Genomic DNA, 27,674 nt, shown 5'->3' with positions numbered 1-27,674 from the left:
GAGAATATCTTTTCTATCAATTTGTAATCAAAAACATAAATATCTAGAGTTTTTCTCAAACTTAAAAATGTATCCTCCCCATTTTTTTAAACGAGTAAATACCTATCATGACTTCATGAGTCTATGTCCATGAACAGAAAAATATCACTTTGCTCCCTCATAGCAGGGAAGAAAAGTGCCACTTTGTTCTCTCCTAACACAACGGAAGAAAAGGGATAGGAGGTAACAAAGTGGCACTTTTCTTCGAAATGGTGATGTGAAAAATATAATAAAAGAGCTTGAAGAGGTCATTTATCACCTTACAAAGAAAGCTTTTCGTCCAAAATTCGAACAGTATGCAAACAGCAAATTTAATTTGATTATAGCAACCTTCAATAGGGACTCACACTTTTTTGCCATACTAAATTGAATCTTATCACCGGTGTAGAAAGGCGTTCTTGTCAGGCTATCAAAAGTGTGTCCACATGAGAGGGTCAAAGTTGGGGCTGGTGTTCCTCTCGCACGTGTGACCAGTGTTAAAGAGATTACTATAGTAGTAGTATTTTTACCTGTATGATAACTAAACTCTGTCAAACAAGCCTGTCGGTAAATAAGAACAAAGAAAACTATATGCATCCTTTTCTTTAGGGTGCTAGAGAAATGGATACCTATAGTTTTCGTTGTTCTTATTTACTGACAGACTTGTTTGACAGAGTATAAGTTTATAATCTTCTTAAATTATTTTTGTACTATATCGAGGCAAGGGTATTCATACCTTGTAACGAATTGGTATAGGTGAAAAACTTAAGAAAGTCACCTGTTCTGTTGTATGTGTGAGTGACGTGTTTGAATAGAGAACACATTTAAAATTAGTAACACAAACAAAACAAACGCCTATTTGAACACGTCACTCACACATACAACAGGTGACTTTCTTAAGTTTTTCACGTATAGGTAAGTCATTATTATGAAGCCATAAAACCAAAGATTTGCGCAATTAAAAAAACCTTCAATTGGGTATTAGTAGATTTGGTACTTGGTAGTAACTTTGAATATTGACTGGCATCCCCAAATTATGAGAGTGATGACGTCATTCAAATGATTTTGACAGTGGCAATAAGTCCGAGACTCCGAGAGGGATAGCAGCCCCAACTTTACCCTCATGTGGACACACTTTCTGGCCTAACTACTCAATCTAGCTTAATATCTCTAAATCTATGGCATGACAGTGATGCTGATGAAAGGGGTTGCGCTGATTGGACAAAACCAACCAACATCATAGATCTTTTCTCTGCCAACATTAATGCTAGCGGTGGCCGTTAGAAATAATTTGACACCATACGATTTAAACACAGAAAAGAAAAGACCACTAATTGAGAGCTATAGCTATAGCTATAGCTAGCACTATACATATAGCAGTGTACAAAACGAATAGGCCTAACACATTACCTTTAAATAAATAAATAAAAAAAGGCCCTCGTTTCCGTACCAAGTCAGCCCGTCGTCACTCCATAGTCGCTCCATAGTATGATCGCCCATGCAAGTGATGCTTCCCAATATTACGGCACAAAAAAATGCTATCGAATCAACATTTTTTCTTAAATTTCATACTTTATCGTCACATAATGGGACGGTAAAGCTGACTGGCTCAGGATGCCAACGCCAAATCCCTGAAATACGCCTCTGACAGCCATTCCAGATATTTTTTAAATATATAAAATCACATTTATCGATATCGATAAATATTCGGGACTGGGTTAGTCGAGCCCTAGCGATTTTTTCTTTGTGTTGGAAGCAGTGACATGACGTCACGACCATCGAAAAAACGCTTGCATGAGTCGGTGCGAGGGTTGTTCGAGAGCGCCGACTCTTAAAACGTAGTGATTCAATGCTCTTTGTTTATGAGATTAAGAAAATTCCTGGCTTTGTATGACATTCGTGCGGCAAGGAAGATAGTCTGTTAGAGATATTGGCTAAAAACTAAGTACTCACATCCTAACCATAAACAATCGTGTTAAAAGTTTGACAAATTGACACATAAAATTGGCAAACTTCAAAAATTCTAATGACAGACTGTGCTGTGATGCGGCGAGTGTAAATAAATAAAATTAAATAAATTAATAGTAGCGGTTTTCTGGTGAAAATGTATCAAAGATTAACTAAGGATGCCCGTGACATGTCTATGAATTCTAAACTGGTGCTATAATAAACATTGTCATAAGAAAAGGTAATATACAGTTTTTCCTCAATTTCAAGTAAGTAACTATTTTAGGTATTTTTACTGTATATTTGGTATTGTATGTTTTAGAAACTGGTTTCAATTATGGCAGTCATTAAATGGAGGTTGAAGTGGCGAGAAATCTTCCCAAGAATAAGGTAATGTTTTATGTGTCTAATTGTAATATTACCTTGTGTTTAAAAACATTGTTAAATGTATAATGAAATTCTTTTTTATATTACAGGGATTATTTTGGGTGCAAGTACGCTCAACTGGCACTGACGGCTCGCTCTCTGACGTATAATGAACACATGAGCCAAAGCTATGCTGTAGATTTTATGTTAGAACCTATATTTTGGTTTGTTGACAATTTTGCCAGTTATTTGGGAAGAGTAAGTAATAATTAACTTAATTTCTTTTAATTAAATTACTGTCCAGTGCACCTACAAATGTTCCATGGCAAATATTCGAAAACCATAGTGTACATTTTAGGGAGGACAGAAAATGTGTCAATGTACTGAGCTACTTAGTTACTATACTATTAGCTGTAACTACAAAACAGCATGCACCTACGTCCAGAACAGTGACATTTGGTGCAGTGGAACTGCTGATGAAGATCAGAACGGAACTCCCTGAATGGTTTGCTTATGATGTAAACGTTATGCGTTATGTGTACATTATTTATGTAAAAAAAATCAACTGTTTGGTTAACCAAAGACTGATAAACCTATGTAACAGATTTGTTAGCATAAGTACTTAGAATTAAGAGAATGACATGTAAAATATATTTTATCAATAAATGATCGTATCATATCGTATCGATGACTTTGGCATTTTTAGAAGAACAGCTTGCATTTACGCTCAGAACAGTGACATTTGGTGCAGTAGAACTTCTGATGATGATCAGAACGGAACTCCTCAAATCTGAATGGCACACTTATAGTGACTTTCATATTTTTATAAGAACAGCGTGCATTTAAGTTCAGAACAGTGACATTTATTTGTTAGGAGATTTGTTCTCTTCTGCTTACATATTGAGTTTTCAAGTCATTTTGTCAAGCTCGATTTCTTATAATTGAATATCGGATCGGATGTACATATAGTCATTTGTGTTTCCATCAAATAGTCCAAGATTTACATTAAAAGCAGTTTTAAAAAATACCTACACATTTCTACATAATCCAACATTCGGAAGTACCTTTCACCAGAACCCCAAAAGCGGCGTTTTTTTTTTCTTAAAAATTATTCCTTTTTGAGGTATGGAACCCTAAAAATATTTGCAACCCTTTTATATAACAGCTGCTCATTATGAACATGAAAAATCATAGTTCAATGAATGTTTGTTCCAGGTGTTTGTGTTCTGTGTAACAGTACTGACCACTGCCGTTGTGGCCATAGCATACTGGGTCGGGCTTCCATACTGGTGGCAAAAATCTCCATACACTACTGTATTCCTGGTCATCTTTGGCAACTGGCTTTTGCTCAATATTATTTTCCATTACTATATGGGTGTGGCTACGTCTCCAGGATATCCTCCGCATGTAAGTTGAATGGTACAATAAAACATGTTGTTACTAAAATTGTAATAAACATTAAAGATGAGTACCTAATGTCAGTATCTACATATTTCATTCTCGTATTCCTTTAAATTATTATATTGTCATAATATTTTTTAAGGAGTATTTATTCGGTATAGAAAAGAAGTCTATTGTTTCTTTTTTTTAATTATAAATAGGCTTACTCTTGGCCACAGACTAGCCAAAGGTCTTGCCTACGATGGCACAGTATAATAAAGAGTACTATCGTACAGTATGGCCACTCCCGCTCCCCGCTGAAAGTGCCGCCCACCCCCTCGGTTACCTCACAGTTACCGCCTGTCAAAAAAGCGAACAGTCGACCTGTCATATCTCACTCATACAAGCATAGAACGCGTTCACCTACACGAGCTTAGACTGTGCTAGGAACACGCCTCTTTAATATATTTGATATATCGCTAGTGTCCGAGGTGTGACGATGGAGTAGGCTCGCCCAAAAGATGCCTGTTGCCCTAGATTTGTTCTATCTGATAACAACTCATTTATCGCATTACAGGGTTCAATGATAGCAGAAGCTGCTAGTATCTGCAAGAAATGTATATCTCCGAAGCCGCCTCGGACGCACCACTGCTCGGTGTGCGACCGCTGCGTGCTGGCCATGGACCACCACTGTCCGTGGCTCAACAACTGCGTGGGATACTACAACGCGCGCTACTTCTATCTGTACATGGCGTATATGGTAGCGGGCGTCACGTTTGTTATTTTTGCCGGTATCGATATAGGATACCAAGTCATATGGGTGAATGACACGGGTAAGTTTCTTAGATCTGTTAGTTCTTTATTTTTGAGCATTTCTTTTTTTTGCCTTTTTTTTTATTTTGATTTCTTTAGGGAATTTTGGGTCACATGTACTCAGAATCACGAGTACTTTCAATCTTTCAATCTCACTGGGACTGGGAAAAAAGTGTCCCAGAATTTCCATACATTTTGTTACTTTCCTCTTTTGTTACCCCACACATGTACGGAAAATGGTAACAAAATAAGAAAAAATCGTATGGGTCAATTTTTTTAACTACTAGGATTGAAAAAGCTAGTGATTCTGAGTAGAAATAGCATATTTTTTTTCTAAAATATCACATTTCATAAAAGTGACGAAAAAAAAGAAACGGTCTTTTACATAACATTTTCGGTGTAATTTTTTAACCACTCTCAGTTTGTCGAATCTAAATGAAAGCAATGGCTACTGCATTTTGTCTTTGTGTTATCTTTTTTAATACAAATACAAATAATTTATTAATAAAAACATAATTGTACAGTGATTGTTCTTAAAGGCTAAGAATTGTTATACATATAAGAAATGTTTTATACAAATGCCTGAGCTAGGATAGTTCCTGTGTTTCAGGCAGAGGAAGGACAAAAATAGTGATTTAAGTATTTTTAATTATTCACTAGAATAAAACTTATAAGAAAATAAACACAATACTTATTTTCGTAGGTTCCGAACTATTACATTACATATATATTCATTGTATATTCAATAGGTAATTATTTTACGACCATAAGTAACTTTTCTGTATCATCGTACGTCATATTTTGCAGGCCTCGTCGTAGAGCACTTTTACAACAAACATAGCTAAGTGGAGTGGATATAAGTCTAATTTTGCATTTAACCTGTTGTATAGAAATGGCCCCAGAAAGACGAAAAATCTAGATGAGAAAACGTTTTCTATGTACGGTTTGAATACAAACGATATCTTTCCGCCTTTTGTTATTATAATCTGTGTTGAAAGCACAGAGAACCTCCTATAGAGTGGCAGTCTTGTATATTTGGTTCGCGATACGAGTCACCAGTGTTTGGGGTGCGAGGAGCGGGCGGGGAATGTGTTAAGCGCGCTGTGATTGGCCGTTTCAAGGACGGCGGGCAGTCGCGCCAGATGAAAAGGGACAGAAGTATGACTGTCCCTCTACTGACGCGTAAGTGGCCAATGTAAGTTGACCTATGCCGGCTCTGAATAAATTATAAATATGACTTATTTGTGGAATGTAATGCCGTCTGTTTTTAAATTTGAGCTTCTTGTTACCTTTCCACACCATTTCACACTACAGGTGGACATCTTTAAGGCATCAAAATACCCTTTTCCAATTTTTTTGTGCGAAAAACACGCGCTGCTTTCGGGTCTGTTACTTGGTCGATACTGATCGGGCACGGCGAGCGCCCGCGCTTATATCAGTGCAAATACTAGGAAGGCTGGCGACCGCGAGTCGTCTTGTAATAGATGTCTATAGGGGTTGGTCTGTGGTTGAAGGATATTCGGCCATGCTGCTTTAATGTTGCGCTTAAAATAAACAATTGACGAACAGTTAGGTCAGTTAGTACTTGACATGATTGATAAAGAAGATCTGTAGGGTATAAAAAAGGTCGGGAAGTAGCTACTTTTAGCACCGCTCGCTGGGCTCTTTCTAAGTTTAATAGAGTGGTTTTAGCTGTGCCACCCCAAGATGAAATGCAATATGTTAGTATCGATTGACACAGGGCAAAGTAAACTTGCTTGATTAAGTTGTGATCACTGATAGAACGAAGTTTCTTGAATACATAAATTAATTTCCTAACTTTATTACACAGTACTTCAATATGATTTTTAAAAGAGAGGGTTTCATCAATCATCACTCTTAGATACTTAATTTTATCTGTATCTTCTTTAATAGATTAAGAAAATTATGCATTGAGATAATGAGGGCATTTTGCATTTAGAAAAGGTTTTATATCTTACTTTATTTTTACTTTTTAGGTGGAATCATACCACACAACGACCCTGACCTCGTCGGGCACCCGGTCCGGATGAACCAGAGCGGAGTGTTAGTACCAGTTAAAGTCATAGTCGAGTACGACTCCATCAACTCGCCGCGCGAACACGAGCTGCCCGTGCCGCCCATAACCGAGACGCAGCGCATCGCCGCGCACCCCTGGAAGAGGAAAGCTGTCATATTCATGGCCTTCACCTGTGTGTCTGTATTATTCGCTCTAGGAACATTAGTTATCATGCACGGAAAAAACGTGGGCAGGGGCGAGACGAGCGTGGAAGCTCATATCAACGCGTCCCTAAGAAAAACGCAGGCTGACTCGTTTAGGAACCCTTACGATTTTGGGCGGAGGAAAAATTGGAAGTTGTTCCTCGGGCTGACGCAGGGCCGGACGTTCGCGCGGCACGTCCTGCTGCCGTCGCGGCACGCGCCCGCTGGCTCGGGGCTCACGTGGCACACCGTGCACGACACAGCAGAAGACTGGCCGTGAAAGGCATATATCCATTCACTGATTGGTCTCAACTAGACTGCATAAAACCTTCCTCGTAATTCAATACGAAACCACTAGTAGCAGATAATTTGTAAAATATTGCTTCCAATCCAACTTTACGTGTTTAACTAAATGAAAAATCTAAAATAGAACCGTAATTTAGTTGTCAGGAGTGGTGACTCCTGATGATAATAAAAAAAACATTTGCAAAGCTATTTCAGGTATATGTAATGTGCGGCTTGTGTGCCTAGTGTCGTCAATCATTATGTAGTTTAGAGATTCAGACTGTTAGTTGGATCGATGTACTGAAAAATTTAGATATTGACGACAATTTTTGTAGATATAAGGTAAAATAACAGACAGTCCTTAGTTTTATACATTGTGGCCTAGAAAAAAGTAAACTTCGAGTGTAGACTCCATACAGCGTTCTCCTTGTTTGCGTTATGATAAAACGTGTGAGCCACTTAGCCCTTTTTCAGGCCGCAGCAATCCGGAAGGTTTATCAATAAAACTGGAAACATTATGTTCCGATTATAACGAAAATAAAATATGATAGCAAGAAAACGTAATTGCTAACGTGTATGTGGTCGATAAATGGTTACATGCAGAAAGAGGGTCGAATCCATACTATACTATACATACTACTAATACTACTAATATTATAAATGGGAAAGTGTGTGTGTGTCTGTTTGTTTGTCCGTCTTTCACGGCCAAACGGAGCGACGAATTGACGTGATTTTTTTAAAGTGGAGATGGTGTGGGATGTTGAGTGACATAGGCTACTTTTTGTCTCTTTCTAACGCGTGCGAAGCCGCGGGCAAAAGCTAGTTTATTATAAATGAGTACTTACTGTATAATATGTATGGAGTGCATTACTGTAAGCTTACTTATTTCTTCTCAATTTGCTGAAATAAGTATTTAAAATACTAAATCGCTTAGTTGCAAATGTGTGCGTCTAGTTGACAAACGAAAACTTCGCAATGTAGTAAAACTACTTTCATTTTTTTACAAAAACAACGTTATTTCTTAGTACTTAAAGTTCGATTTCAAATGCAAGCAATTGGCGGTTATGACATTAATGAATGTGATCATCGCGAAAGCCATAAAATTTTATTACCGCAGATCGCAGGTGTGCATATTTTTAAACAAATCTACGTCTTATTGCAACCAACATAAGTTTAATTTCGTTCGCGCTGCAACAATCTAAACGCCATTTTTACATTGGGAACGAGGATGGACAGAGGCATCATGGGAGTCGCGCTATGAGATGAAAGGCGAGAATGAGGAAATTTGCGGTATTTGTGCGAAAAACTGTTTTAAAAAATCCTATTAGATAGAAAATTTCTTAAGGAACAAAACGTTTGGTATAACATTTTTCGAGATGTTGCGTATTTTAAGCGAAAAAAATGAGTTTTTACTGTATGATATTTTTATTGATATTATCTCAAACAAAAAAATATATAAGGTACGGCGGGACAATTTGGACTCGGGGACAATTGCAACTGATCAATACCTCCACGTTTTGCAATGTTTGCATTATTAAATAGAGTCAACTGAGGTATATACAGGGTGTCCCACGGCGATGTCACATGGAGGGAAAGTACCTTAAATATCGTAGATAGCATATTTCGCTGAAAGAAGACTTCATTTTATTTTTAAAACTTAGTAAAAGTGCATTATTATTTTTTTGATTTTTACTATGAGGACTTATACAGGGTGTATTTTGATAGCGGGTCAGTAAGGCCGGTATGAGATCCCGTAGTCCTACATGAAAATATTCTAAGGGGACCATCCATCAATTTGAAATTTATGAAAAATGAAAAAATTTCCAAAATCTGTAAATGCCATTTTTATAAGTCCTCATAGTAAAAATTAAAAAAAATTGAATGCACATTTACTAAATAAATAAATAAATATTATAGGACATTCTTACACAGATTGACTGAGGCCCACGGTAAGCTCAAGAAGGCTTGTGTTGTGGGTACTCAGACAACGATATATATAATATATAAATACTTATATACATAGAAAACATCCATGACTCGGGAACAAATATCTGTGCTCATCACACAAACAAATGCCCTTACCGGGATTCGAACCCGGGACCGCGGTGTAGCAGGCAGGGTCACTACCGACTGTGCCAGACCGGTTTTCAAAGTTTCTAAGTTTTGAAAATAAAATAAAGTCTTCTTTCAGCAATATATATATATATATATACTATCTACGATATTTAAGGTATTAAACAGTTGAGGGATTGTATGTGGTGTGTGAGGGATGGAGCACTTGGAGAATATGAATTAAGTAGCTATTAAAACAAAGAAGAATTGAATGATGACATTAATTTATTATTCTACGTAATTTCTTTCAAAGCTTTGTGTGGGCAAATCTTCTCTCCGCTCCTCAGCTATAATCTTGCGCCATTTTTCCCTTTTAACGTCTTTTTTTGGGAATCTGGAATAAAAACCTTTTTTATTACTTAAAAACGAATTTGCTATTCCCGGGTTGTTTCTTTTTATAATTAAAGTAATTTATAAGATATGTATTAATGTTATTGAATTGAAATCATTTATTTCAGACTTATTGGTCCATAATAATAAATAAATACATACATTATTAATATGAAATAGGCTTCTTTTACAAAAAATATAAATTAGCGACTCCATCATTCCATTTTTAACTATGTTCCACTTCAACTATCTTTTGTCGCCGTCCGCTCATTACTAGTATAGCGCGAGAGAAAGAGACAAACTGCGTAAGACCAAATCAAGGAATTTACTTTAATTATTCTAGAAAATAAATGTTTTTAGTAAGTTAGGAAGCCATTTTGGCCACAAATGCATAACATTATAAAATTATTAACAATTACTTACCGGAAATACGATACGTCAACCTTTTTTAACGTATATAAGGTGTTATTTTTGCACTTTTTTACGGAGCACTTAGGCATGTTGCCGACACGGCAGATGAAGCGCTACTGACCGCCCAATTGTGCTTAGAACATTTTCAAGCACAATTTGCTGCGGACACATTCTAAGCCGTGATGGTGCATCTAGGTAGTTTAGATCGATGACTAAATGCCTTTGTACTTTCGCCGTTAGTTCACCTTGATGACATGATGACCATTTCACGAATAGGATGAAGTCTACCTACCTTATTATTGTAAGTGCAAAATGTTAAGTTCAATCTTTATATCTTTTTTTATTATTTGTTGCAGATGAACTGCAGTTAGTCTTGTAAGTAATATTTTTTATTTATTTTCAAAGTGCGTTACGTTTACGTACAATTTAATTTTTAACATTTTTTTTAATAATGTACCTAAATGTGAATAAATCGTGACAGATTATTATTATTATTATTTTACGGTTCAACAAACATAAAATTAAGACAAGAGGTAAGGTCAATACGGGTAAGTGAGTCATAAGGGAAAGTGTGATCACATTTGACCGTTTTACTCATTGTCACAGGTGTTTTGGCGAGTTCATACTTTCGCCACTGCTACTCATGATTAGTTGTAAACGTATGAACTCCCAATAAACACTGATAATAGGTTTAAACAGGCCAAATGTGAAGGCCACACTTCCCCTCCCCTTATGATACACGTATCCGTATTGACCTTATGTAATAAGTATGTATGTAAATGGGGTGCGTATCGATCGATATAACTTTTTTTGATATATTTTTAGTCATTATAACGATCATTTGATATAATTGTTGAATCATATAACAACAAATAATATACTAACAAATTGTATAATTCTTATTTGATATAATAATCACTTATTCGAATAACATTTATTCTAACATACTTTGAGTATAATGCTTATTTCCTATAATAAATAAATGGTATAACACAAACTCTTTCTAAAGCACAGTCAAAATAAAAAAAATTACAATAAATTAGATCCATCATTTACACGAAGAGTAGATTGGGATTCCTCAATACATTTACAAGTAAGCACCTACGTGACTGTTGTACCTATATTTATAAGTATTATAATATAACAAGTGTAAGTAAGTGTCACTTTCACACCGATGTGATACTCATTATAATGTTAATGTTCGAATTGTTTTCAATATAAGTACACCAAATACAGATAATAAAAAAAGCAATAAATAATAGCGTTTCTTGTATGAGTTTAACCTTCTACAGTCTGACCAAAAAGAGTGGAAATTAAAAAGTGGCATTATAGTGTCATCCCTTTCAAATCAATGTGTGTGAGAATATGAGACGAGACGACACTACGATGTTGCCACTTTTTATTTGTACTCTTTTTGGTCACACTATAAAATGCAACATCATATTTTAACCAATTATAACCAATTATAGTTACTCCACATTATTTAATTGTCCTATTAAAACTACACCGGCACATTTAACTGGTATCTAACTACTTGTCTAGTTAATTGCAACTTTACAAGTACATACTTATAGGTACCTGATACATATTGTAGACTTGTAGAACATGGGGCGGGGTGGGGCCACGACGCGCGCGACACTCAAATCAATACCGACCAGACATCATTTTGCACTTGTTTCTTTCAACGTAAAAGAAAGAGATGCAAAATTATAAAATGTATAAACTTCTGGAATGTTGTATTCCTTACGGATTTGAGTATTTTACTTACGGAATTAAGTTTATACTAACACCACCCAGCCACAGTATAATAAAAAGTACTATCGTACAGTATGGCCACTCCTGCTCCCCGCTCCACCTCTCTCGGTTACCTCACAGTTACCGCCTGTCAAAAAACGCGAACAGTCGACCTGTCATATTTCACTCATACAAGCATTACGCGTTGACCTACACGAGCTTAGACTCTTTCATATATTTGATCGCCAGTGTCCGAGGTGTGACCCAGCACCCACGCGCCACGGTTTGATTTCATACTACTAGCATTTCTTCGCGAATTTCGCTTCACCTACATCACAATATTTGCATTTAAAAGTACGCCTTTTCTTATTTTATCATAAGTTTAAGAAACACAAGAATACAAATATTAGCGGAATTGGTCCAGCTGTTCACGCGGGATTTTATCGTACATTTTTTAGCATTTTCGATTTAGCATGGTAGAAAGAAATTCTAGGTATCAATGAAGATTCATTTAACTGTTAATACTGTTATTAATCCCAAATTAAGTATTCCAGCGTTTCAGATATAGGTAGGTACATATACCTTTAACCTCACCGAAATTGCTAGATAATTTACGATGTCTGGTCATAGCCAACATGCGCGGAGCCTATTAGGTTAGCCATACAAATAGACCACGTGACACCCCCCCCCCTTCCTCTGGGGCCTGGGCCTTTACCACGTGACCCCTCCCCCTGGGCACGAAGCTGGATCCGCGCTTGATAGCCAAGAGAAATATTACCTTCTATTTTGTAAGTACATATCTTAGACTACCTGTAGCCTTCAATCATCCACATTTTACTTACGCCGTGTCTTGTGTGGGCGACGGTCGCGCGACCGTCGCCGTCGCGTCTCATACTTCCATATCGATAAGGTTTGATTTCGTATGCGTCGCATCGCCGTCGCGCGATGGTCGCGCGACCGTCGCCCACGCAAGCCACGGCGTTAGTGAATTACCGAGAAAAAAACATTATATACAGGGTGGAAAAATCGAATGCCACATAGATGGCAACTACCTTAAATATTGTAAATAGCACATTTTGTGTAAGGGAGACTTTCCTTTGTTTTTAAAAACAATAAATTCTGCATTTAAGGATTTATGAAAAATCGCTTGCCTCAGTCGGGACTCGAACCGGTCAAATGTGACAAAAAATAACGTGCCAAATTTTCATGGCCTTCCGTTATTCTGATTGTATTTGTTATTTAGAGAAAAATTAACCTTATCAGTAACTCTTTCAATCTGCATCATAAAATACGGCACGTTATTTTTTGTCACATTTGAGTTTTGACCGGTTCGAGTCCCGACTGAGGCAAGCGATTTTTCATAAATCCTTAAATGCAGAATTTATTGTTTTTAAAAACAAAGGAAAGTTTCCCTTACACAAAATTGCACAAAATGTGCTATTACAATATTTAAGGTAGTTGCCATTGATGTGGCATTCGATTTTTCCACACTGTATATTTATTTACGATCATCATCATCATCCTCTTGCATTCGCCTTGACTCATGACAGCCTGGGGTCCGCATTTATTTACTATCTATGTATCAAATAAAACAACATTAGGTATAAATTAAGAGCATATATTATATTCTTTTTTCTACTCCCGTACTGTTATTCGTGAGTTACAAGGTCGTGCATAGAACTTTAAAACCCTACATAAAAGATGTCAGGACAAGTCTATCTAGTCTATACCCTGAAAACATTTAGTAGCAGTCGCACGATATAGCTGTTTTACAGTTCAGTAAATACATTGCTACCAACTTAACAAACCAATTCGCAGAGTCGAGACTCCTTCGTTTTCTGCTGCGTTCATTGGCGACGCGTCGAATCGCATTCAAATGTATAGAACTCGATTCAACTCGGCTCGATTCGTCTTAGTGGCCAGGCTTCAAAGAACCATACCATAGACAGTTTTATTTTCATGTTTGCACTCAAACTGCATATTCAAAATGGTAGGCGGTCCACCTAGATAACTAAGATGACTGAAAGTAGGTATTTGTTGAATTTATAATTTTCTTTCAAAATAAGTGCTTGGTCGTAGAAAAAGTATTGTATGCAACGGTGTTTAACTGAGTCAAAAAATGCTCGTGGCGTCTTTATTAACAATTTTCGGCTTCGCCTCAAATTGTTACCCACGCCACTCACCTTTTTTGACCTCTTTTAACCACCAGTTGCATAAAATACTATTAATAATTATAATGACTATTTACAAAAGTATTATTTGAACGCGTTTTACATTCTCTAAGATTATGATTAAATTAATTATATTCTATAAATAAATATTGCACATAATTATTAATATATTACATTGGTACCTTTAAGTATTGTTAGCTTTGTCATATCATATGCATACTCTTACAGACAGTCTTCAGAGCAACATGAATTGTGCCAGAAATTTATCAGAGTTAAGTATCGCTTGCCAGAAAGTTACCAGGTCCCGTGCAGGGCCTAGTTTCTAACACTATAAGCCTCTACTACTCTACACCTTAGTGCGTTTTCACATTATCCGATCCGATATCGGATGTCGTATTTTGACTAAGTCACTGGTCTCACCGCGAGCTAGTAAGCTATGAGCTATCGGCTATAAAAACGAACAAAAGATAAGCACTCCCGTGCAAATAAAAGAGACACGGCGATATTGATAGCTCACCGCTGGACGAGAAACTATTTGATTGCAACAACACAAAAATTATGAACACTCGAGAGCCTGAGACATATTTAAAATCACAGGCAAGTAACAACTTCAGTACAAAATCTGACACGCTCGGCCGCCATACAAATAGATGAACTTGTTTCTTCTATCTAAATCTAGTTCTGTGACGAGAAACTATAAACATCGCCGTATCTCTTTTATTTACACGGGAGTGATTAATTTTTGTTCGTTTTATAGCCGATAAGTCATAGTTTACTAGCTCGCGGTGGGACCAGTGCCTAAGGGGCTAGTAGAAAGTAGAAACAGAAGCTTGTCTTTACATGAGATCTGATAACTTTTTGGCAAGCGAGCCTTTTGATCTTGGCAGCATTTTACATGTTTCTTTTTGGTGGGATTAAATACACTACAGTTATTTGTCGATTATACACCGTGGGCCTGAATAACCCGAAAGATTTTAACCAAGCAGTTTTGATGTAAAAAGAAACATAAATATTATATGACTTTTGTAATTTTTAGACAATTTTTTTAAATATATTTTTAATGTATTTCACATAAAAAGTAAATGTTATTCATAAAAACTGGCACTTGACTTAAAATAAGTTTCAACTTTTTTTTTTTTAATACTCATTTTTGAAAGATTCGCCACAATGGCATCAACGCCGTTAAAAAGACCTTTTTAATATTTTTTTTTTCAATTGGTAATAACTCTGGAACTAGGCGATATCTAGAAAAGCTTATGTGACATTATATTCTCTAAATGTGGTCAGGAATACACTGTTAAAATCTGTCGGGTTATTCGGGCTCACAATGTAGGTATATCCACTCTACTAATTGTTACAAAACTGCATATAATTATGATAAATATATCTGTTTTTATAACTTTGGTTGGCATTAGTAGTCATAAAAGCATCTCTAGGCACTGTAACAATTTCTTGTTTGTCAATTTAATGCATTCATTGCAAATAATTGTTTGAAGATTTTGAACACCTTAGATGTTCTATTAAATTTGATTGCTGACTGTACTTAGGTTATACCTAGGTACTCAATGGTTGAAACCACAGATGTCATATATACCATAGATCAAGCAAACGTATCTACTTAGCGTGTCAAATGAACTCAGTGAAATCCACTGAGTTGTCCGTCTTGCAGCTTTCGGGCGTCAATTTTTGTAAGTTGAAGTCAATCAAAACATAAAAAATGCCTCGTTACGTGATTTTCAATTGCAACAACACAAAAATTATGAACAATCAAGAGCCTGAGACATATTTAAAATTACAGGCAAGAAACAACTTCAGTACAAAATTTGACACGCTCGGCCCCTATACAAATAGATGAACTTGTTTCTTCTATCTAAATATAGTTCTGTGGTTGAAACTGAAATTGATTGACAACACCAATTTGGCTTTTTTTTAACTAAAGCGTGTGTAGTTTATACTTTTACCTACCTAAGTAATTTAGGAAGCAACTATCATCAGTATTTTCGAGATTAATTTAACAGCTAGTTAGAATAAATAGATTGCACTCGTGACTAGATGTGACCTGATTTAAACGAAAGTCGCATTTTTGTTTATTATACATTATGTAAAGAACGAATTTGATAACATTTTTTTACAATACCATTGTGATATGAAAATCAGTAGGTGTCACTATAGTAACCAACATTCTTTCCACTTTGGCCGTTGGGCTGTCCCGCCTTAGGCCGTTTTCACATTATCCGATCCGATATCGGATGTCGGAAGGATTTCAATAGAAAAAATCCAAGATGGCGCCTGTAATGTATGGGATATCGGTCCGACATCCGATATCGGATCGGATAATGTGAAAACGCACTTATACTCCTTAGAGCGATGCTGATAGTTTCCGCAAATAAATATACTCTGTCAAACAAGTCTATCAGTAAATAAGAACAAAGAAAACTATATGCATCCTTTTCTTTAGGGTGCTAGAGAAAAGGATACCTATAGTTTTCTTTGTTCTTATTTAGTGACAGACTTGTTTGACAGAGTATATGTTATGTACAGTACACAAATGGGTAGGTTCAATTATGTGAATACTGCATATTGTCCGAGCCCAGAGCTAGTGACGTCAGGACGCTGCGGCGCTGCGGGTTAACGCCCAGGTTCTCCCAGTTGATCCACGACAGCCTTGCTGTCAGATCTAAACACAAACATAAACGTATGAAGTACCTACTAGACGCTGGTCGGTGAACGACACTCAGTAATATCTGTATTAATAGTTATTTGTTTTACAAGGGGGCAAAGTAGTTGTTTAACCGCACGTGCCAATATTGATACCCGAGCAAGCGAAAGAATCCAATATTGAACCGCGAGCGTAGCGAGTGGTTCAAAAAGTGGAATCTTGAGCGTTGCGAGGGTTTCAAGGCACGAAAGTTAAACAAACTTTGCCACCGAGTGAAACACAAAATTTTTCACCACACCAACACGAACAAAATACTAACTATAAAACATCAAATTAAATCAAATCCATCAATTTATTCAATATTTATGATTCAAAATCATCCTTTTTAGGTAAATTCTACCAGCCATCTTAAGACATCAAGTTAAAATTTGTATGAAATTACTTTGCACTCTTGTGGATAAAATGCAATTTTGCTATCTGTTTTCGAATAGCAAAGTAAGCCTTTAACAGTTGGTGTGGTGAAAATAAATAAATAAATATTATAGGATATTTTCACACAGATTGATTGAGCCCCACACTACAACGGTGAGCTCAAGAAGGCTTGTATTGTGGGTACTCAGACACCAATATTATATAACCTATAAATACATACATATATACATTGAAAACATCCATGACTCAGGAACACATATCTGTGCTCATCACGCAAATTAAATACCTTTACCGGGATTCGAACCCATGACCGCGGCTTAGCAGGCAGGGTCACTTTCCGCTAGGCCAGTCTATTAGAAAGCCAGGTTACTGTTTGTTTCCTAAAAAATGTAAGTACAGTCACCGGCAAAAATAAGTGATGATTTCTGTACCTTATCGCTTTTAATCATTTGACAACTTCGTATGACATTTCAAACATGATGTTAATGTGACAAGGTACATAAATCATCACTTATTTATGCCGGTGACTGTACAAATAGATAGAGCCTATGACTGTAGTCTTGGGTTTGACTGGCAGGCGACAAAGGCCGGGATAAACACAAGGAGGGCAGCAACGTTATACTACTTACTATCAGCAGCGGCTGGTCCATACAAGCCGATTCCCACCGGCTTGCCCAAAATTTATTACTAGTAATAAAGTACCTAATGTTAAGGTAGGTTTCGTTTTGCCTAGCCGAAATTTTCACCAGCCGCCACTGATGATTACTATATAAAATCGCCAAAACCTATTAGTAGTCTAAAAAAATGTATGGCACGTCACATCATATGTGAGTAAAGTGGTTAAAAATAGTGTTATAAAAGTTATAAATTATAGAACTTACCACTTGTATTCCAATGCGCTCTCTCTGCTTTGATCTCTCCTCTCAAGCATTTCTCCACGTATGTTAATGGATCATAATCAGCGTCCAAGACCTATAACAAATAAAATAAAAATGTAAGTAAAAAAAAAATCAAAATAATTTATTCAGCAAATAGGCCACAGGGGCACTTTTACACGTCACATGTACATATTAAGAAAATATTTAAAATTGAGTTGAAATTACAATTGATACTATTATACAGAGTGGGGCCTGTAACAAAAGCAAAAAATTAAACTGTAAGCTATTCTCCTTATACTGATCAACATTTGTTCAGCGACTTTTAAAAATAACTTGTATTTTGATTTTTATTACCATTGAAAGTTTTTTCTAAGAGGTAATGTATTACAAATTTTGTTAAGTCTAAAGTGTGACAGACAACGTCAATGACAACAATAATGGCGTACATTGAAGCTAATATTTATTTTGTATGAAAAATAAAAAAATTAAAGACTTCATAATTTTTAAAAGTCACTGAACAAATGTTGGTCAGTTTAAGGAGTATAGCCTACAGTTTAATTTTTTGCTTTTGTTACAGGCCCCACCCTGTATACTAATTCTAAGTTCTAACTAAAGTTAACTCTATACAATTAATTAGAGATGTAGAAGGTCTCTAAATGTCGAATTACAACCAAGTAGATTAGCTTTTTAGGGTTCCGTAGTCAACTAGGAACCCTTATAGTTTCGCCATGTCTGTCTGTCCGTCCGTCCGTCCGTCTCGCGGATAATCTCAGTGACCGTTAGCACTAGAAAGCTGAAATTTGGTACCAATATGTATATCAATCACACCGACAAAGTAGTAAAATAAAAAGTGAAAAAAAAAATGTTATGTTAGGTTAGTTTTTTTCATTCCAACCCCAACGTGTGATATATTGTTGGATAGGTATTTAAAAATGAATACGGGTTTACTAAAATCGTTTTTTGATAATATAAATAGGTATTTTCGGAAATAATCGCTCCTAAAGGAAAAAAAAGTGTGTCTCTCCCTCTAAATTTTGAACCATATGTTTAAAAATATGAAAAAAATCACAAAAGTAGAACTTTATAAAGACTTTCTAGGAAAATTGTTTTCAACTTGATAAGTTTAGTAGTTTTTGAGAAAAATACGGAAAACTACGGAACCCTACACTGAGCGTGGCCCGACACGCTCTTGGCCGGTTTTTAACTTAAGACTATTCTTCCGATTACATTTAATTATGTTGAACTTAAATGACTTATTCGTCGAATTTATAACACGGGTTACCTCTATATATAAATGGTGCACTCGGTCATTGAAACAATGTCCCGTTCAGTTGAGAAATAAGTTGAGGTCCTACTCGTAGATTCCTCATAGACTCATAAGTGTTCCAGAACGTGAGTTAGGTTGCTAGAGACCTCAAATAGGGTGCGGAGTTGTCGACCCTAAGGCCGTTTTCACATTATCATATCGGATGGAAGGATTTCAAAGGAGAAAATCAAAGATGGCGTCCTTAATGTAAAGGATATCGGTCCTACATCCGATATCAGACAGGATAACGTGAAAACACACTAACCCTTAAATGCATGTCCTTGATAAAGATTTATTCAAATTAGAATTCTGACATGCTGTCAATAGAGTCAAAAATGCATGATGCATATATACATCAGCATCACTATGCATTTAAGGGCTAAGACAACGCGCATGGTGCAAGCGCCAACTTATGGTGTTGGAAGAGTCCATTAGCACTTGTTTGGCAGCGATGTAAATATTATGAAAAATGTAGCATAGGTGTTTGCTAGACTGACCTCCCTGAGTAGAGCGATGTAGGCGATGGCGAGGCGCAGCGTGTCGATCTTGCTGAGCCGCTTCTCGTAGGGGAACGTCGGCACGTGCACGCGCAGCTCGTCGAACGCCGAGTTTATACTGCTAAAGACACAACGGCACACGCACATTTTAGCAACATACACGTCAATCACATGTCACCAATACTTTATTAGTCAGGTCGGGAAATTCGGTATAAAGACTATTTTTGGGTAAAAGTTAGGTATCTACCCTACACATACGTCAGCTCAAGTTCGAGTGGACATTTATGTCTACAATGGCCAAAAAATAACTAAAATTAATGTTAAAAATAAATTACTTGGCAAAAATTTCATTTTTGGCACAAGCTTTTATTGCTGACTGTACCTTTCTTTCAACAGCCATCTACTGCTCTCCGAGACGTTTCTAAAAAACCCTTTCTCGATGCGGATACGACGTTTCATAACAGAGTTTCTATGACCACCTTTCTGCTCCATCATCACTATCATCAGATCAGCTCCATGATACCATAATATTGCATTGTCACGTGATTTACATATGTGTGCAAAATTTCAGCTCAATCGGAAACCGGGAAGTGGGTCAAATTTAGCTTTTACGTTTTGACGCACACTAACATACTAACATAACAAGGAAAGTTGAATAAAAGCTTGTAAAAACCATAAGTAGGGGAGTGTGAGTGTGCCAGGTTCCGTCCAGTACTAGTTCGCTTCCAATTTTCTTTTCACGAAATTTTGAACAGAATCCTTCTACGCTTCACTTATTACAATCCTTATTACGGAAACTAGCACACGAAAAATGGATAAAGCATGAAAACAAAATGTGCAAATAAAAGGGTACCCATTGGGGCCGGACCTCAGCATCCGTCTTCGCTCGCGCACGTTGGCCGCGGCGCGCTGCACGCGGTACGGCGAGCCGCCGCACTGGTACTCGGGCTCCGTCGACGCCTCCAGCAGGACTTCTGACAAACAAAATCATTGTTTACCTGCTGGAATGTTTAAATAGTGTTTGAGTAAAAACACCAGATCACCACTTAGTTATACAGTTTATGTAAGGAAACATAAAATACAAGAGTAAATCACAAGATCAATGACAATGACAATCGATACGTGCGCCGCGGCGATCCCACTTCTGACACTATTTTGCAAGCGTAGGGAAGGGACACGTAGGTAGGCTAGTGATGTTTACATTAGGTACACATGCAGTCTGGTTCAATAAAAGTTATCACGCAAAATAGACGCAATCTCAGGTAACGTCGAGTTGCGTAAACCAGACCCACGAAAACAATAATATCAACGTAACAGAATCGGATATTTGAATTGGCATATCTACCAAGGTGGTGGCTAAAAGCGAATAAGCCGCCTAAATGCAGAAGACTGAAATCAGTCGTCCTGTCTCACTGTCATATTTACAAGTGAAGTTATGTTTTAGGAAATTACAAGCCAAAGCGTGCTTGCTACATTGGATTTCAGGCCTGAGCACAGCGAATTCGGCAAGAGGACTCACCAGAGTCAAGAGTGCAGCTGCCAGTAAGCTCACGGCACGGCAGCTCTGCGATCACCAGTACCTCGTCGTAGAAGCCGTCCATTACTTACTTCAGTCAGAGTCGGCAGAAGGACTCACCAGAGTGCAGCTGTCTTGTGTGTTGGCTGTGGTGTTGGTGCACGTAGGCGGCCAGCGGCAAGATGCAGACGATTAGTGTAGAAGCGTGCACGCGCGACGGTACCCGGCGTTACTTCAGGCGCAAACACAAACAATCGGTAAGAGGACTCACCAGAGTGCAGCTGTCTGGTGTGCTGGTGCACGTAGGCGGCCAGCGGTAGCTGGAGCCGGCTGCGAGCCGCAGCGTACACGCACGACGGCAGCTCGGCGTTCAGAGGCGCCTCGTCGTCGGACCCGTCCGCGTAGGAAAATTTCATGCCTGTGTACTCCACCCGCCGACTGTCGCTGCACAAAGTTTAAAAAGTAAGTAAAAACCCGCCTTTAGGTACACTTGATACATTACGGATGGTCAACTCTACTGTCATGAATGCAAAAAGAGTGTTTAAGAGCAAGTTTGGCCTGGCCAGCCACATAAGAGATTGCCGAGGTCGCCGTCATCGAAATCGATGTCTATATATTATTTGTTTATTATGTTTCTAAAAGTTAAGGACAATGAAGCTTAAAAATAATTCAGGGTTTCAACTCTAATGTTCACATGTACACTACTGACATATGTATCACTTCAACAGAAATTGACACTAAATTAAACTACATGAAATCAAACCTACGGCACGTTTGATTAATTCACGTACGTTTGATCAATTAATAAAATTTTCGAAACGCGAAACTTTTTAAAATTTCTTACCTAAGAGTATTCGATTGTATATCTTTTATTATTTATGAAAATATAGGTGGGGTTAATTAAGTGAAAGATATAGAACAGATGCGCGCGTTTATGGATTAGGCTAAACAAAAGTTGAATATATAAATTGTAGAACCACTTCACTTGTTTGTATACGTGCTCGTTAAGGGTACTCACTAGCATTAAACAAGTATTACACGTATCAAATTGAAGGTAAGTATGTACATTAGAGAATTATTTACCTTAAGGGCGGCGAAGTTGATGAGTCTGCAATCTGCGTCCTGGCTCCTGACATACCTACTTTAACACAAAATGACTGCCACTGATAAGGAACGAGCACACCAATGTTTCTGCGGACAGCGTTAAACAGTATGAGCTTTTGCGAATCGACTCAATTAATTTTATAGTAACAGGGGTGACCATCATATTTATCCGACGAACAAGGGGTAGAGAATCTGCCAAAAGCATCTGAGTCCTTAGTCCGGTGCGCAAAGTTTTCTTTTTGGTTGGTTTCCGAGGGGCGGCGCGCTGCCACCCCTAGTGGGTGTTGCTGTCGAGGACAGAATGGGCGGAGTTTACGCAGTTTGAATCAGAGGGTTGTAGCTGAAATTCCATTTCTTAGAATCGAAATCATTATAATTAGGTAAAGTAGTACTTACCTATGTATGTACCCTTTAGTTGCAGGTATACTTTACTATTGATGGTCAACCAAATCTTAGCAATAACAAAGGTGGCAAGTTTGAAACAACACAACAACAAGACTACGATGAAACTGTCTGTGCTGTACCTACATCTTCAGATATATTATGTTGGTTTAGTGTGTACGTTACGTAGTTGTTATTCACAGCATCAACGGCCTTTTATCGAATTTAAGTGGTTTTCCTTATATTAACATTTTATTTACTTGCCTACCTAATTACAGTGCAAAAAGAATTGTGAATCATATACCTAGTAACCTTATTTTTAGGTGTGTGAATGTGTCTCATTTAATTTGCCTGAAGTTGTTACAGATCAAAACTACCCAGTTTTGATCTGTAACAACTGAAATCTCTAAAATAGAGTTAAGTATAAGAAGATAACGCGAAATTCTAAACACTTGAAAGGCAAATCTTTCTAGAGAATTGTTAGGTCTTCTTGTTCTTAACCGCCGCCCAAATCTCAAGGAAGGTGGTTCTCAATTCGTCGTGTTTTTTTTTTGTAATTTTTTTTTGTGTCTGTTCCACGATATCTCCGTCGTTACTGGACTGATTATGATTTTTTTTTGATTGAATGTATGTGCATGTACAGATTGGTCCCATTTTTATCAGAACCCAGTTCTGATGATGGGATCCTGGAGAAATCGAGTGAACTCTCAAATCTTAAAGGCATAATACATATTGTGATTTTTGTGTTGTTTTAGCCCCGCCTCCTACTAGCAATGTACAAGTTGCATAACATTCTCAATTCAAAATTTCCGCAAATTACTGGAAATTTTCATTAGAAAATTCTCTTGCAAGATGTCATTAAGAACATTCTCTTTACGATTAGGAGGTACGCAATGTTCTCAACAGTTGACTAGCTTCATATGTTTGTGCTACGGTGTTTATTATCAAGTCATCCAATGCCATAGAAATTGAACCTAAAGAATGGCAATACTTAAATGTGCAAAAAACTATGTATAAGTGCAGACTTACCATGAGAACATTCGCAATTTTGTCAATTTTTATCTGCGACACAAAATATTGTAGGTGGGGATCAGAAATATATGACTAGCGCGCGTAGTGCGCCATATTGCGGAATTTCATTAGAACTATTTTCTTCATACTAAACTGGACTGTCATCTCATACCTACATCAGAATAACAGCGCCCTCCTGACAATAGTCATATATTTCTAGCTAGCCTTTAAGACGTTATTCAATGAAAAGTGAAAAATATTTTTTTACAAAATTCGTTTAAGTACTTTCTTTTCCACGAGCGAATACTTCCAACAGCGAGGGAGGGATCCCTGGATCAATGCTAGCGGCCTCCTATTGGCGGGCGCAGGCGTGCTTCTGACAGCTCCCATAAAACACACTCCGGGAGCTGCCACTTCAATGCTGCAGATGACTGTATAAAGATTTAACATAGAAAAGCCTTAAAATGAAGGCAGCACCAATGATGCACCAGTCATAACTACACCTACTAAATTCGAGATAACTCATCGGGCAATAACTACCTTTGCAAGTTCTTACCGCATGTGCCAGATGTGGTAAAGGGATGAAAAATGAAACAGATGTTTTCCAAAACTTGGTTACTTTTTCTTTTCCATGGGCACAATACTTAGTGTAGGAGGGATCCCGCGGATCAATGCTAGCGGCCTCCAATTGCCGGGCGCGGGCGTGCTGCTGACAGCTCCCATAAACCACACTCCGGGAGCTGCCACTTCAGTGCTGCAATAGATTATATACTTAGGTCTTTCCAGAATTCATCATATTCAGTAATATCATCCACTTTTTACAATTAAGCACTTACTAAACTATCTCGGACGACATAAAAAAGTCTACAAAATGAGGGTCGCATCAGTCCACCTTGCGAATACCTACTAAGCTGTCTTGGACAATCGTAACGTTTGAATGTTTGTACCGCATGACCATGGTCCAATAAACCACACTGCTGCGGGAGCTGCCACTCCAGTGCTGCAGATGTTTCAGATACAGTTGGTACTGTACTGGAATATATGTATTAGGGCAATAGATTGCTAATAATCTTGGTTCTGATTGCAGAATGGAGAGCCATTATTCATCTTATCCCATTCAGGCGTGCAACGTTCTATAGACGTTGTCATATAATCGGCAATTCAGCTTAATTGCAAATTTACATGCCTCGAACGCACACAAGGTAGATAGATAGACAATATCCCTAATATAGCCAACATGTACCTAACGGAGCTTCAATTGAACTGAAATAGGGAACTTGACTGTACTTAAAATAAAATATTTTATACCATGCAAATAAAGCATTAGATAAATATTAGAAAAACATGGATAGAAGTTATTTTTAATCCAATTTCTATTTAACAAGTCAGGTAGAAATGTATATGAGTTGACCGTGACGTCACTCAATTTAATTTCATATTATCAATATTAGCAAGACATTGAAATTCGTTTTAACAGTTCTTAAAAAGAATCTGATTTGACTATGAGCCTATGAGGCAAGTAGCCTATTTATTGTACTGGAGATATTTTAGACAAAATAAATAAAAAATTGACCTCCAATGGCAAAGTTCATTTGACGCTAGCATTACAATAATTTTCATGCGATAAATGGTGGGTCCGATGGGGCCTAAACATGCCGCACCTATTAATTATCAGCCAATTTTATATAATTTGTAGGCAATTTTGGAAGCTGTGCGAGTCAGGCCAGTAATTGATTTGTCGCGGGAGCGCGCGCCACGCGCCGCCACGCGCGACCACGCCCCGCACGAATATGTTTGATAGTTTTCGCGTGAGATCTCTTGTCGGCCGAGCTGTGTACAAGAGTGCCTTGTTGAACGCATGTGTGCACAACTGTGTTCGAGTGACGAGTGACGCGACCCTTTTAATTGCTTTGTCGGATGCCAACCGCAGAGCGGGTAGTCCTTTTGATTTTATCATCCGGACTACATTGGACTCGATGCTCTAGTGATTAGGAAAATCCTTTTGAAGATTTTTTTATCTAAGTATCCTTTTCTCCCGTAGATTTACTGGTTCATGTTCGGGTAAAGGTAGTTTTCTCCAAAGATGTACTTGGTAGTCTAGGTAGGTAGGTAAGCACTGGACCAATCTCAAAGTCTCGATAGTTATTAAAACATCCTCATGGTTACCAGCGGCAAGTTGGTGGTGACAAACCATGAATGCATGACGACCAATATTTACTTAGCATTTTATATTGAAATGATAAGTTAGCAATTTATATTTGCTGCTAACTCTTAATAATTATGCACCACATACCAACTTTGATTGACATCTATTTCGGATTTAAATTTTCCCTAATCAAATTTCACATGGGTTTTAATTTAAAAAGTCTTAAACCAACATTTCTAACCGCGTTTTAACTTCTACGGTTGGATTTGGTTAATTTATTTATTTGTCTGCATATGGTCTGGTGGGATTATCCGCGGAGAGTGCACGTGGGGCGGCGCGCGGCGGCGCGCGGCGGCCGCGCGACCGCCACGCGCCGCGCTCGCTGCCCAAGTGCCCGGAACATGTACCGACTCCTTTGCAAAAACTTTTTCTAACTACAATTAATTAATCCGTGTCGTGAACTACATTCTACACTGTCATTAAAGTGGCGGTGCGTTTCGCAGAATATTCCTACTTGTACGCGTATGAAATAATAACCCGGCGGCTCGCTGCGTGCCTGTAATTTGGGGAGGTTGACTTAGTCTGATAAACCTGTTTTTTTATAGCTGATGATCGGCGATGGCTGAACATACAGATATATGTATGCGTACTTACCGACCTCAATTCCCAGTTTACAAAATTATATAGGCATCTCGCCAATATCTGTTGCCTGTTTTCGTATAGGGCGTGCAATGAATAACAATTATAAGAACACAATAGTGATGAACACAATACGATGCGGGTATAAATAATAAAAGCTCTCAATTTACTTTCACTACAGGATAAGCTAGGTCACAAATCAGTGTACCTAAATGCCTATTTATCGGTACCCGTAAAGAATACAACCCCAACCCGTATTTGTCTGTTTGTTGTTTTTGAGCATTTATTATACGCAATTATCAACTAGTCGTCTGCAGGCCCTTTATTTCAATTGGTGACACTGGTTCTTAAACTTTTAGTGTGGGAAAAAGGATCGTACCTACTCAAGTAATAGGATTAAGCAATATAATAATTATTAAATTACCTTAAACCTGAAAAATACCTACCTTGATATAGGTAGGTAGTTGTAGTACCTTTCATTTGCAGTTATTTATTTGTAGATTTTTACAACAAATTTACTACTGGGTTGTTTAACAAGGCCAAACGCGGCAATGACAGGTACCCGTAAATTTAATAAAATACTTACGCTATGCTGGCTAGGTTAGTCACTGGTTTACGTAGTTAAGGAAATTTAATAATCTGTGACTTAAAATAAGTAAACATAGCAAATAAAAAATCAGCCAGGCAAAGTTTGAGCAGCCCCGTGCGATCCAGTTTATCCGCAAAGGGTCGCGGCCCTCGCCCCTAGTTTCGATGGGAACAACACACAAATTACCCAAAACCAATTGTATAATGTGTTCACGCCATTTAACGAGCCACGTTCCGCTCCTGAAGAGCACAGTTTATTTTATTTATCTGTTTTTACTTACATATGCTATAAATACTTTAAGTTACATGTTAACTTAGCCACGAATTATTTCTAGCGCGCGATTTTTTACGCATTCAACGCAACGTTAGGTATGGAAATGAAAAATATCGTCACTACTTTAAAAAAAACTTGTATCTTCGTCTGTCAATGAAAGGAAAATTGTAGTAAGTATGTATGGAATGCATATAGACTTACTGCGTTTTAACTTTGAGGAGCAGCGTGAGATACGAGATTTTTTCAAAGTAGTGACGATATATATAAGTGATAAATAACCTAACCACAAACTAATCCCAATATCTAAGACCTAGTTACCCTTCGGGTCGGAAGGTCGGATGGCAGTCGCTTTCGTAAAACTAGTGCCTATGCCAAATCTTGGGATTAGTTGTCAAAGCGGACCCCAGGCTCCCATGAGCCGTGGCAAATGCCGGGATAACGCAAAGAGGATGATGA

General features: G+C 37.6%; 2 protein-coding genes across 5 annotated transcripts; one reads left to right on the top strand and one right to left on the bottom strand.

The window, feature by feature from the left end:
• Positions 1-2,047: 2,047 nt before the first annotated feature.
• LOC125241049 (palmitoyltransferase ZDHHC16) lies at positions 2,048-7,950 on the top strand. The gene is made up of 6 exons (XM_048149331.1): positions 2,048-2,206; positions 2,288-2,355; positions 2,442-2,589; positions 3,547-3,738; positions 4,289-4,544; positions 6,522-7,950. Exons 2-6 carry the CDS (start codon positions 2,303-2,305, stop codon positions 7,022-7,024), a joined length of 1,152 nt encoding a protein of 383 aa, XP_048005288.1. The 5' UTR covers positions 2,048-2,206; positions 2,288-2,302; the 3' UTR covers positions 7,025-7,950.
• Positions 7,951-15,587: 7,637 nt separating this feature from the next.
• LOC125241681 (pancreas transcription factor 1 subunit alpha) lies at positions 15,588-22,294 on the bottom strand. 4 transcript variants are annotated; one of them, XM_048150258.1, is made up of 6 exons: positions 22,159-22,294; positions 21,347-21,519; positions 20,413-20,533; positions 19,560-19,680; positions 17,760-17,850; positions 15,588-16,464 (listed from the first exon to the last, which is right to left on the bottom strand). In XM_048150258.1, exons 1-6 carry the CDS (start codon positions 22,209-22,211, stop codon positions 16,346-16,348), a joined length of 678 nt encoding a protein of 225 aa, XP_048006215.1. In that variant the 5' UTR covers positions 22,212-22,294; the 3' UTR covers positions 15,588-16,345. The 4 variants fall into 4 exon arrangements, with proteins under 4 accessions (XP_048006215.1, XP_048006218.1, XP_048006216.1 ...); XM_048150261.1 differs by having other exon boundaries at positions 20,428-20,533; XM_048150259.1 differs by having other exon boundaries at positions 20,413-20,530.
• Between the last annotated feature and the right edge of the window lie 5,380 nt (positions 22,295-27,674).

Source organism: Leguminivora glycinivorella, chromosome Z, assembly GCF_023078275.1.
Source record: "Leguminivora glycinivorella isolate SPB_JAAS2020 chromosome Z, LegGlyc_1.1, whole genome shotgun sequence".
Classification (NCBI taxonomy): domain Eukaryota; kingdom Metazoa; phylum Arthropoda; class Insecta; order Lepidoptera; family Tortricidae; genus Leguminivora; species Leguminivora glycinivorella.
This window is presented reverse-complemented; position numbering and strand designations above follow the sequence as displayed.

Bases quoted from the DNA above. Each gene is read 5' to 3' on its own strand.
- LOC125241049 (XM_048149331.1), top strand. From the start codon at position 2,303: ATGGCAGTCATTAAATGGAGGTTGAAGTGGCGAGAAATCTTCCCAAGA. The intron at 2,590-3,546 runs GTAAGTAATAAT...TGTTTGTTCCAG, and splicing joins TTGCCAGTTATTTGGGAAGA to GTGTTTGTGTTCTGTGTAAC. The intron at 3,739-4,288 runs GTAAGTTGAATG...ATCGCATTACAG, and splicing joins CTCCAGGATATCCTCCGCAT to GGTTCAATGATAGCAGAAGC.
- LOC125241681 (XM_048150258.1), bottom strand. From the start codon at position 22,211: ATGTCAGGAGCCAGGACGCAGATTGCAGACTCATCAACTTCGCCGCCC. The intron at 19,681-20,412 runs GTACCCTTTTAT...TTGTGTCTTTAG, and splicing joins CTGAGGTCCGGCCCCAATGG to CAGTATAAACTCGGCGTTCG. The intron at 17,851-19,559 runs GTCAGTCTAGCA...TATTTGTTATAG, and splicing joins ACATCGCTCTACTCAGGGAG to GTCTTGGACGCTGATTATGA.